Source organism: Gossypium hirsutum, chromosome D11 (assembly GCF_007990345.1).
Source record: "Gossypium hirsutum isolate 1008001.06 chromosome D11, Gossypium_hirsutum_v2.1, whole genome shotgun sequence".
Classification (NCBI taxonomy): domain Eukaryota; kingdom Viridiplantae; phylum Streptophyta; class Magnoliopsida; order Malvales; family Malvaceae; genus Gossypium; species Gossypium hirsutum.
Window position 1 is genome coordinate 68,741,751 of NC_053447.1, and position 12,959 is coordinate 68,754,709.

Here is a 12,959-nt window from a genome sequence, read left to right on the forward strand (position 1 = left end):
GATCCTATGAATCAAAACCAGCCAATATCAAGTCAACTGTCAAAAGAATTCAAGTATGAATCTTAATCTCTCCTCACTACAATGCTCAAACAACATGAGAGCAGTAACATACAAAGAAATTTCGGCCCAAACTGTTGGAACATTGGCAGCAGCAAAAGAAGAGAACAGAGAGCACAGAACAATGAAGCAAGGTGCAAGAAGCATTTTTACTTGCTCACAAATGTGCAGCAAGGGAGCTTATGGCTGATAGCTCATTCAGCTCATTCATTCAACTAGAAAAACAACATATTTATAGTCAAATACATCACCAAATGCTTCCTACTACCACTAAGTAGCCTAGTAACTTGATAAACATTGCTTGTACACACAAACAAGCCACCTAAACTAGTCATTCAACACCTAATGCATCAAGTTGTCATCAACTTGTTCATTTTCAACTAGTTTAATTAGAATGAAACTAAACAAAAACCTTGCTGTTACAGCAAGCATACATGCTGCAGCATGTCATCAAGCTGCATGCACTTCAACCAAAAAATGTAACAGCAGCATGGCTGGCCAATTTCCAACACAAACTGTTATGATAATCAAAATCCAAGATAAGAAAATATCAACTCCAATAGCTCTACCATGAAACTAACCCAATCTAGCTTGAGAATGAAAACTGTCAAAGGTTGCCTCCAGCTCCATGTGTTTATCCCACAAGTTTTGAGATCTGTTGCAAATTCTGGATTTATATAATCCCATTGATAAAAATGGGAAAAATGGAGAGGATGCTGAAAATCATTATATGAACCTAAAATCATGATAATAAGTCAAAGTCAAAGGTAACTTACTTCTCCACCAAGACTGAATTGCCAGAACCCAAAAAGGGGCTCAAAAGATTACTTTGACTTTGTGTTGACAAATCTGTTGACAACTTGCATTGTCACCAAATATCAGTTCAAACACTTGTATAAAGCAAGCATTCAGTAAATAAAATTGAAGGTCTTACAGCTCAGGTGTTCCTCCTTGTATGGCTAAAGCTCCAATTCAGCAGTGGCATTCCCAAAGATTTGTCATTCCCTAATCATACATCAACACAGAAGCAAAGGATATAAGAAAAAACAATCTCACAAATAACCAATCTTTCTAATGAATCAAGATATGATTGAAGGAAAATGCAGGAAGTATTGAGATACCAGATGATACCAACGCTGGAACTAAACTATGAAGCTGAACCGAGTCCACCATTGGTCCTATGAATTAAAAAAAAAAAAACCACCAATAACAAGTCAACTGTCCGTAAGAATTAAGTATGAATTTTAAAATCTGAATTTTGGTACCCACCAAAATCCCCTATGGATATTTTATCAACTCCAAAGCAGAATCATTTTGCTACTGTATCGAAATCTCCAGTTACTGTTCAATTTTCCTCCACGTTAATTAATATATATGGAGAATTTCCTTCTTGGACAATATATGCTATATCTACAACAGAACACAGACACGACAGGGGAATGAAGATGAGAAAAATAATAGTAAGCAACAATCACAACTGTTGAAGAAATTTCCAATTTTATGTTTCATAAATTATGCTTTTAACATTTACAATGTGGAACTACAAGGTTTCAGTATGGTAAAGCACCTTCTAGAAGACAAGTAATTTATAAAGCAGAGCAAGTTTAGATTCATCCTGGTTGGTTTTAATTAATTAAAGCACTTCATTTTGTGTCACTAATTTATAAGTTGAAAATTTACTATTAACAATTGTGGAAAACAGAAGTATGACAATATGAAAAATAAATGAAAAAACTGAAAAATTTATGATAATATGAAAAAATGAGATGAAAATGAAACCCCTACCTATGCGTTTGATGACATAATTGAGAAGTTGAAAGTCCTCAAAAGCAGAGCCCAAGATGGAAAGAAATACAAACTATTTCAATCTTTTAACTCCTCCACCCCCTTCTTCACCATGATGGCTAAAGCTTCTTTTGTTCCCAGCATGTCTCTTTTCAGTAGCATCTGTAGCATCTGTATCATCTGTATCACTCTCTGCATCCACGTAAAATACATGAACACCACATCTCTCCACCTTGACATACTCTTTTCCTCCTCTTCTTAAATCCAAAAGTCTGATGTAGAATTTGAATGATGCCTCCTCATAATTCTGGTCTTCTTTAACCATGTCGGCGGTAGATAGAATAAACACGTGATAATGCTTGTACTTCTCTGGCTCAGGAAACAATAACAAAGATATTTTACTTCTTAGCTTTTCATAACCACCACCACCACCATCATTGCCACCATCGGCGGCTGTAAGTTGGTACTTACAAATACATTCAACATCACTAATGTAACGGCAGTGAGTGAGATCAGCCACAAGGCAGATAACAAAAACCAAAAATCTGCTCCCACCACCCCCATTTGGGGCTATCTTCAAACTTAAGGAAGAATTCATGCTCTGACACTTGAACTTATTTGCTGAAATTTTGTTTCCTGGGAAACAACAAATCAAACTTGACAAATCAGGAATCTTGCCACAGCAATCAAATCTCGCTGCCAATTTCTTAGCTAGGAATCGATTTTTGAGCATGGCATTTGCCTCAATGTTATTAATTGACTCTTGATTCAAGTTGAAGCAATTACGGAATAGCATGGTAAACTCATAAAAACAAGCATCACCAGCATCTAAATAATCAAACTGATATAAATTTTGATCTGCAAAGGAAACTTTTTCCAATGATGTGCAGTCAAGTACATTCAACTTGAGCAGATATGGTGGAAGCTCTGATATTAATTTGAGGCTCTTGCAACGATCCATATGCATATACTTAAGGCTTTTAAACCTCAAGCTTGGTGAGCGCACATCAACAGTTGAAAATTTAACGATTGGACAACCACTAAGATCTAGAGAAAAAAGGGATTTCAACTTTGAAATATTGCTTGATACATCTTTTACCATTGAGTTTGTCAAGGTCAACCATTGAAGTCTGTCGAGATGCTCATTGAAATCAGGTACTTCTTTTATTCCGGTTTCTGATAAATCTAACTCATGAAAGTAATTTGGGATCTCCGGAAACTTCTTGAGACTACGACATCCCTCAAGGCGAAGGGTTTTAAGTGATGTCAAACGGGCGAGGGAAGGAAGTTTAACCAAACTTTCGCAATTTTCACAGTCAAGTCTTTCCAGGTTGAGGGCTCCTAAAAAATTAGGGATCTTCTTTAAATTTTTGCAACTGAAAAGGTTAATTTTCCGTAAATGAACAAGATCCTGCACATGATGAGAATATATATAAAGTAGTTAGAGCATCATTTACTTAGACTCTATCAAAATAAAAATTTATATTACCCACCATCAATACATCAAATTGTTTCTTTTAAAAATAGAATAAAATCTTTTATATTTATTTTTTAAAAAATTTAATAAAAATATGTTATTTAAATGCTATATCAATTATAAATTTTTTTTTAAATTATTGGATGAAGAAAGTATAAAAATATATATACAATGAACTTCGTTCCAAAGTTGTTCCATGTTTCCATATGGTAATTCCAATGCAACAAGGTTCTTTGGATTAAAACTAGATGATAAAGATTTGAAGGGGTAATAATCCCATCGAAGATACCTTAGCTCATCCGCAAGAGATATAATATCATCTTGGTATGTATGTAGCTTCTTATAATCCTCATGCTCTTTCCTCAACCAACTCGAAGGAAAATAGGAAAAAATACATCTAAAGATTAATCATGCTTTCAAAAACAAAAGGTTGGAATAATAGGTTACCCATATGTGACATGTCTACTTTTATTTCTTGAATTCGATCAGTTCCCTAATAACAAAAACTAATTTATCAAATATTAACATGGAGAAATCCATGGACATTCCATTAAATAACTCATAAAAAAATAATTATATTAGGATAGGAGTAGACTAATTGCGCACTTTTAAGAACTTGTACATACAAAAAGTATTTTCTTTTCTTTTGTTATTACTTTTTCAAATTAATGCGTTAAATATTTTACTAAGGATCATAAACCTTGAGCAGATTCTACGTACATCTAAGACATAGTCATTATGTATATATCTAGTATGATGATAATTATTTTATTTTCTAAATACTAATTAAAAAGGATAATACTTGATATGATATCAAATGTATAGGTTTATATAGTGGCATTCACTGAAATGACAATATCTCATTAAAATATATTAAAAAAATAAAAGAATATAAATATAATTAGTGCTTACTTTATTATATTTGAGCACTTCTTGCACGTGTTTAAGATTCCATAGTCGACTGCACTTACCAAGGGTTTTAGATTCTTGACAAACAATGTCCTTTCCCATCTCTTCAAGCGTATCATGCATATAAATTATAAGTGGACGTCTGAAACTGCGCATTGTAGAATAACCAAAATAACCAATGAGACATTGATGAGGCATTTGTCAACCAATTTGTTTATTCCACACTCTGCACCCTTATAACAACCACTTAGAATAAGTTTTGTTCTTTTTATGGGTTCCCCTTTAAAGAAGCATGCAATGTCAAGAAATGTATTCTGCTCTACTAAATCTAACCCATCATAACTACTTTTCAAAGCCTCTGAAATTTTTTTTTCTGGGGGACAGTCCTTTAGCTTCTCCACCTTACTTTCCCAATAATTTACACTTCTTTTATTTAAATCAGAACCCAAAACTTTAAGAGCAAGTGGATTGCCTTGAGCGTACTTTACAAACCTACGGGATAGATCTTGAAAGCCAACTGCGGGATTCAACTGCTTAAACGCAAAGGTAGAAAAAAGTTGAAGAGAACCGTTCTCATTTAACCCTTTCACCTCATGTATTGTGTCAGCTCCTCCACTCTCAAGCCCTTGTCTATCTCTTGATGTTATAATGGTTTTACTTCCATAACCAAAATGTTTAACACCCATATAATCTATTTGGTCTGAGTCATCAACATCATCAAGGACAACAAGTACTTTCATCTTGTTGAGTCTCTCTTGACTTAAAGTGGATCCAATGGAGGGGGTGCCTATATCAACATTTGATTTCAATAATTCCGAAAGAAATTTATTTCGTAAGGATTCCTTCCCTTGTTTTTTTATTTCCTCTCTAACATTTTGAAGAAAGCAATGACTTTCAAACTCTGAAGAGAGTTTTTTATATACAGCCTCAGCAAGGGTTGACTTGCCTTGACCACCCATTCCCCAAAGTCCTATTACACGACAGTCTTTTTGCTTAATCAGCTTCAACATCGCATTTTTCTGATATTCTATTCCAAGCAATTCTTCAGAAGCACTTTCAAACCCAATATTCGTCAACTTTTTTATAACATTTTCAACATCTTTAATGTACTCGGTTTCAGGTCTAGAAAACAATAAAAAATGCAAATAAGTAAATATGAAATCTAAAACAAAGATAAGTTGAAAATAACAAGATGAGAAAAATATAGTTACCTGTCAAATTTGCCTCCTTCTATATGCCACCCTTTTAATTTACCGACCTCTGCAAAAGCAGTTTTCCATTGTTGTACTCTATCAGCTGGTTGCTCTGATTCATGCTCTTCGAAGGATGTCTTAAAATGCCCACCACTATTTCGCACATCCGAAGGATCAACATGGTAAAAGACGGGAAGAACAATATGTTTGTCAGTGGGATTGTGCTTGCGATCCATGATGTCAGAAGGTTCGCCTAAGCATGATTTTGAAGAAGCATAGGCTTTAGATAAAACGAGGATTGAGAGATTTGAGGCCGAAATTGCTCGAGAATATGTTGGCGGAAGTTTCTCCCCTTTTTTCAGTGAATCGTTATCGGGGAAGACATTAATTCCTACTTTTTCCAAAGCATTGACTAGGTGATTGGAGAAGTTGAGGCGTGTGTCTTCACCTAAGCTTAAGAAAACTTGATGCTTCATCAACTTTTGCATAACATACGCAACAATATCCTTGATGTACTGGGTTTCAGGTCTAGCAAATAATAGAAGAAGTATATATATGAAATCCAAAACGAAGATAAGTCAAACATAAGGAGATGAGACAAATATAGTTACCTATCCGAGATGCTTCCATCTATATGCCACCCTTCTAATTTACCAACTTCAGCAAAAGCAGTTTTCCATTGTTTCACTTCATCAACTGACCTCCTTGTTTCATGCTGATCAAAGGATTTCTTAAAACTCCCATCAATATTCTCCACATCACAATTTGTTGTTCGACGCTATAGCGGTCCATGATGTCAGAGAGTTCAACCAAGCATGATTTCGAAGAGGCATAGTCTGCAGACAAAACGACGATTGAGATATTTGAGACTGCAATTGCTCGAGAAAGTGCTTGTGAAAGCTGGTCCCCCCTTTCCAGTTTTTCTTCATCGAAGAAAACATCAAGTCCCTCGTCTTTCAAAGCTTGTAGTAAGTGAGTGGTGAAATTAAGGCGCGTGTCTTCACCTCTGAAGCTCAAGAAAACATGATACTTCATTAGAGTAGAAGATGAAGAAGAAGAAGAAGCCATGGAAGAGTATTGAAGCAAAAGAGAGAAAAATATAGCAGGTGAGTTTTGCTTGGTATTATTGTAAGAAGAAAAAGTGTAAAATATGCATAATCTTTGGAAGAGATTGAAGGCGTTTTCCTTAGACTTGAGCTTAGGCAATTATCTTAGTCAACACCACCACAGATAATCAATTCTCCTTTTTATCTTTTACCGACAAAAGTGGGAGTGTTTTGATGGACCTATTTGAACGATTAATAAAATATAAATTTAAAAATGAGCTTAGATGAGAGGATAAGTTTACAGTTTTATTTTAAAGTCCCTCGTGATGTTTTAAATATTCTAAATCAAGATAAAGCTAAGAGTGTTTTTTATCAAATTAGTTTGATGTAATTTTTATTTTTATTTGTTTTTTTTTTTTGTTTTTTCACTAAAACTTTAGTTATTATCAGAAATCGAATCGAATCGAATTAAATTTTATTTTTATTTAATATATAATTAATTTTAATTTTTATGATATAAAAATATATATTTTATATTTAAATAGTGAAAGTAATTTAAAAGTTTTTGAAAAATTATTGTATTTTAGAAATATTTATGAAAATGAATTTGAAATTTATCAAATAATATTTAAAAGCCATAAAACAAAATTCATTTTATCAAAATAAGCCTTAAAAATAAAAAAAAAATTAATATAAAAAACTGTGAACCAAATCGAGTCGAATTAAACTATAATGGACTATTCAAAAAATGTAAATAACCCGACCCTGTGAACCTCTTAGGAACTTCACTATCCATGAAATTAGCCAATTTGGAAAAGGGTCAAATTTTGATTTTGAGTGGCTCTACTATTCTCAAATTCAAGATTTAGTCCTTTAACTTAAAATAATCTCTTTATTCATATGTTGTCATTAGTTAGTTCAAACAAGACAGTTAACTATTTCAATTAAAATTAAAGTTTTAGTACGTATTATTATCAAAGTGATATAATATCTTGTAAAAGGTAACTTAAAAAAACAAAAAAAATTGAGAGAGTAGTGAAGATAAGGCATAGTTAACTTTTTCTATGTTTATTAAAATAAATAACCATATGAAGCAAATCCAAAAATTTATTTTGGACCCAATTCTAAAGTTTGGTTGAAGCATAGGAGAAGACTTGAATAACCCCACTGCCATAAAAAAAAATTACTGAAAAACAGTTAAATTTTAATTTTGATCCCTATATTATTTTCAAATTTAAGGTCTAATTTCTAAACATTAAAATAACACAATTCAATCTCTTTATATTATCATTAATTAGTTCAATATAACATTAGTAAGTATTCCTATTAAAATATCACCTCAGCATTTTTAAACAAAAGAATTAATCACATTATCGGTTTGGAGTATTCTCAAATTTAAATTGTAATCCCTAAAATATTTCAAAATCACTTAATTTAATATGTTTGTAGTGAAGCACAGGCGACGATTTGAGCTTAATAAAAAATACATGTGCTTGTGGAGCTTTGATAAATTGCATAGTGAATCATGTTTTTTCTTGTCTAGTATGTTAAATGTTAAGTTAACATGTGATTTTAAAAGAAATCTGGGTTATCGTCAGAACACTTTTATCTTAACCAACCATGTACTATTACTTCTATTTCATTTAAAATAATCATTTTAAATTTATTTACGTATAAGATATTAAAAAAATTACATTTTTTAGCCATTCAATCGTATTCAATATGTTCATATCTCAAATGTTGATAATATGATTTTTTATACCATTTAAAATTTGTCACTTAATTTACATTTTTTTACTATTTAAAATGTTAGTCCTTCAATTCATTCCTTTTTACATAATTGAAATGTGTACATTTTAACTAGTTTTATTTATTTATTAAAAATTTGTCTTCATTATATATTCACTTACATTTATATTTTATTTGTAGGTTGAAGTAAATATAATCAATATGAGATAGAGATGTGAAGAAAAATGGATAGTTTCATGACAAAGCAGGTAATAATAAAGTGAAAAATCCTTTAACGAGGATAAGATCATAATTTGGGCTGAGTTAAAAACTATTTCATTTTTATTTGAGACCAACTCATGTGTTCAATTTAATCAATCAAAATTGTTTTTATATATTTGGAATATTAAATATAAGTCCTTTACAATACTTTCCTCTAATAAAAGTACCATTTACATTTCATGGCTTGAAGTACAAATAATATTATTCCAACTCTTCCATTAATATTTTTTAATAAAGTATTTATGTTTAGACATTTATTTTTAACACTTACTCAAATGTGAATATAAAGATTATGCTCTTTTAATTAATTGGAAGATCTTTTTCGTGTGAGAGACGTCACATTCATATCCAATATTTAAAAAAAATATTAAAAGATTCATTTTTTGATCATTCTATATTAGGGGTTAGAGATAAGATTTTGGTTGACGTGAGCAAGATTTTCAACAGTTGTGTTTTCTGTGATATCAAGAAAAATTTCTCAATTTGAGATAAGTTAATATATGAGCGATATAGATCAATCTTTTTCTATGATATCAAGAATAATTTTTTTAATATTACTTTTAATACTATAAAAATATTGGAGGGGCCTACTTATATTTTTAGGAGGGCTATAATATATAATAAAGGGGGAAATTACAAAAATCTTAAGCCTTATAGGACCTACTTATATTTTTGGGAGGGTCATAGTATATTTACAAAGGACTAAATTTAAAAAAATTAAATTAATTTTTTTAGGGCTATGGCCCATGGGCCTCTACATGGCTCCGTCGTTGCATCCATGCAAAATCGAGAAAGAAATGAATAAGATGATCTTCTAACTCCCTACCCCAAGCCCTAACATAGGCAAGGGCAAAGTCAAGACATTTTTGAGGGGGTCGAAATTAAATTGTATTTTTTATGATAGTAAAAATGTAATTTTATCATTTTAATAGTTTATATATTTATAATTTTTAAAGGATTAAATTAAATTTTTATCATTTTTAGGAGAGCCAAACTATAATTTTATCATTATAAATTTAAAATTTTAAGGGCCCTAAAAGGAAAATTTCCATTTTAGGGGTTGGTGCCATATAAAAAGAAAATAAAATATAAATAAATAAAAAATACCATGCAAGGCTTAGTCCTCATTCATTCTGTAGGTTAATCTCTCCTTGCAGGACTCAGGTCGAATGATTTATTTAACCATCAAGTTTTATAAAAAAAATTTATTTTAGTTATTTATTTAATTTTTTGCTTTTTTAGCTTTTTTTACTTAGGTTTTCTATCAAATCGCCCTAAAATTTAATACAAAGGTTAATTTTTTTTAATTTTGCTGATATAGCATACATGTAGATTATCATATGAATGACATATCACCATTTAATTAATTTTTTAAAATTTAAAAAAATAAAAAAATATTTAAAAATTAATTAAATACTGACATGTTATTCGCATGGTAATCTACATGTATACTGCATCAACAAAATGAATAAATATTAATTTTCTTATTTATTTTAAAGTGATTTGACCAAAAATTTAAAAGAAAACACAAACTTAAGAAAACTTGCAATTATTGTAGGCTCCATTTTATCAACACCCACCTTGTTGGATTCATATGCATCACTCATTTATGACCAAATGAAAAGGTTATAGAGAAATTGCTTAGAAACCACCTTTATTCTTCCCTGGAAATTTGATCTGTTTCTAGTTTCTTTCAGACGTATTGAGCGATCAATTTTCTGATTTTCAACACTACATCCACATATTTTTTTTTCTCGCTCATCTTCATGTCGTCATTACCTTCAACTTCTTCGTCCAATTCTAGAAAGAAATATGATGTTTTCTTGAGTTTTAGAGGTGAAGATACCCGCAACAACTTTACCGATCATCTCTATGATGCTTTAAGTAGGAGTGGGATCGTCACTTTCAGGGATGATCCAAAGCTGGAGGCCGGCGAAGAGATTTCGCCAGAACTCTTTACAGCAATTCAGCAATCATGGTGTTCGGTAATCGTTTTTTCGCAAACTTATGCCTTTTCAAGTTGGTGCTTGGAGGAGCTTGCTGAGATTGTTAAACAACATAACAACGACGGCCATATAGTGTTTCCAATTTTTTACGATGTTGATCCATCTGATTTAAGAAAACAAAAAGAGAAAGTGGAAGAAGCCTTTGCTAGACATGAAGAGAGATACAAAGAAGATAGGGAGAAGATCCAAAGGTGGCGAAATGCTTTAATTCAAGTGGCTGGAATCAAGGGATGGCATTTAAATAACAGGTAACTCTTTCTTTTCTTCTCTATTTTCTATTTTTTGGGATATATATGTATAACTTTTTTCTTTCTTTCTAATCCTATGTGTTTAATTGAAAAGTGTCTTGGTTCTTGTTTGCTTCCAAACTATATCATGTTTCATGATTCATTGAAAAAGAAAGTGCATTTGATAATATGAAAAAATAAATTATTCAAAAAATTAAAATTTCTTTTCTTGTAGGCATGAATCGGAATTTATTAGAGAGGTTATTAAGAAGATATCAGCAAAACTATGTCACCCAGTTACTCATAGTCACTTGGTTGGAATGACTGAACGCTTGGAGGATTTATATTTGAAAATAAACATTGGGGAAAATGATGTCCGCATTATAGGGATTTGCGGAATGGGTGGTATCGGTAAAACCACACTCGCAAGACTTGCTTATAATCAAATGTCACATCATTTTGAAAGTAAAAGCTTTATTGCTGATATTCGAGAAGTTTCAGACAGATGTGGATTAGTTTCTTTACAGAAACAACTTCTTTCAGAGATTTTTCATGATGAATGCTTCAAATTTTTCAATGTTCATGAAGGGAATGATATAATTAGTCATATGTTGTCTCGCAAAAAGGTTCTTATTGTTCTTGATGATGTTGATAACATACAACACTTAAAATGCTTGGTTGGAAGGCATGATTGGTTCGGATTAGGGAGCAGAATCATTGTAACAACAAGAGAAGAACATTTGCTTCGGTCTTGGCCAGTTGATGATATGTATGAGCCCACAACATTGAATCCCAAAGATGCGCTTCAACTTTTCAGTCTGAAAGCTTTTCATGGTGATACAGTGCCGAAAGATGATTTCATTGAGCTTTCTTACCATGTTGTAAAATATGCTGGTGGGCTCCCGTTAGCTCTTGAAATTTTGGGTTGCTTTTTATGCGGTAGAGATGCGACTCAATGGAGAAGTGCAATTGAAAGACTTAAAAGAGATTCTAATAAAAAAATTCTCGATAAACTTCGAATCAGTTTTGATGGACTGGAAGAAAGGGAGAAGAATATATTTCTAGATATAGCATGCTTCTTCAATGGGGAGGAGAAAGATTTTGTAATGAAAGTATTGGATGGTTGTGAGTTTTTCCCAGATATTGGTATTGATGTTCTCATTAAAAAATCTCTCATAAAAGTCGATGAACACAAATATTTGTGGATGCATAACTTGTTGCAAGAAATGGGAAGAAAATTTGTTAGAGAAAAATGTGTTGATGAACCTGGAAAACGTTGCAGATTGTGGGAGGAAAGAGACGTCCATCATGTCCTAACAAAAAACACTGTAAGTCATTTAACAAAAGTTACATACTATTTCTATTTTGTTATATAATATCAAATCAATATATGATATAAATCCAAAACTTAGTCTAATTGGTTGGTTAATACAACTATTCTTAAAAAGTGATATTTAGTAATTTTGAGATAAGTCATGTTTGATGTTGACAAATATTAAAAAGGATTTGTAGAAATAAATATTTAATTTCATTGCATTACCCTCTTTAGAGCATAATATTTGTAGAAATTGTTTTACTTCGTTTAAAATACTTTATTTATTATATTTAGAATATAATAATGCTAAATAAAAATGGAAGTTTTTAAAATTTTGTTTTCTTATTTTCTATTCTTGATTTTTCTTAGGGTACAAAAATGATTGAAGGTATAATCATTGATAATAGAAGGTAAGAAGACATATAAACTTATATTTATGTGTACTGTAAATAATTATTTTATTTTTTAAAATATGATAAGAAATTATAGCAAAACCTTTGACACTCAATATTTCAATGTTTAATTATGAAATTTATCTAGTAGCGTATTACTCTTTCAAAAGAATCAATAGAGAAATGTATGTCTTTTTGAAATATTAATAGTATATCAGTGAATCAGATAACTTTTAGATATTGAATGTTTTTGTATATTATGAAGCTCATTTTCATTTTGTTTTATTCTTGATTATTAGGGAATCGAGCAAGATGCTCAACTTGAGTGTCGATGCCTTCTCAAAAATGAAAAAATTGAGATTGCTCAAAGTGCTTTGCCTATCAAATTGTGATGATCTTAAATTTCTTTCTAATGAGTTACGGCTTCTAGATTGGAAAAGATGCCCTTTAAGATCGTTGCCTTCAAGCTTCCAACCGGACAACCTTGTTGCACTTCTTTTACCATATAGTCGCATTCAACAACTATGGAAGGGAAATAGAGT

General features: G+C 31.3%; 2 protein-coding genes across 12 annotated transcripts in view; one reads left to right on the plus strand and one right to left on the minus strand.

Annotated features, from left to right (window-relative positions):
- Positions 1-12: 12 nt before the first annotated feature.
- Positions 13-6,578, minus strand: LOC107934974 (disease resistance protein RUN1). Of its 7 annotated transcripts, none has more exons than XR_005920809.1 (9): positions 6,033-6,577; positions 5,440-5,949; positions 4,232-5,350; positions 1,843-3,253; positions 1,327-1,467; positions 1,179-1,235; positions 992-1,062; positions 834-906; positions 214-724 (listed from the first exon to the last, which is right to left on the minus strand). XR_005920809.1 is itself a non-coding variant. In XM_016890770.2 (3 exons), the coding sequence occupies exons 2-3, from the start codon at positions 5,907-5,909 to the stop codon at positions 4,357-4,359; spliced, it is 1,464 nt and encodes a 487-aa protein (XP_016746259.2). In that variant the 5' UTR covers positions 5,910-5,949; positions 6,033-6,578; the 3' UTR covers positions 4,291-4,356. The 7 variants fall into 7 exon arrangements, 1 of the variants encoding a protein (XP_016746259.2); XR_005920810.1 differs by having other exon boundaries at positions 216-712; XR_005920811.1 differs by lacking the exon at positions 1,327-1,467 and having other exon boundaries at positions 209-712.
- Positions 6,579-10,022: 3,444 nt separating this feature from the next.
- The window catches only part of LOC107963264 (TMV resistance protein N), a 36,424-nt gene continuing 33,487 nt past the window's right edge, over positions 10,023-12,959 (plus strand). For 3 of the 5 annotated variants that reach the window (XR_005920805.1, XR_005920807.1, XM_041105028.1), the window contains exon 1: positions 10,052-10,731. Coding sequence is in view for 1 of the 5 variants with exons in the window: in XM_041105028.1 (XP_040960962.1) it covers positions 10,244-10,731 (488 nt within the window). In the remaining 4 variants the exon portion in view is untranslated. Of the gene's footprint in view, positions 10,732-10,945; positions 12,039-12,394; positions 12,436-12,716; positions 12,958-12,959 lie in introns of all 5 variants that reach the window. The other 2 variants (XR_001701879.2, XR_005920808.1) reach the window with 2 other exon arrangements.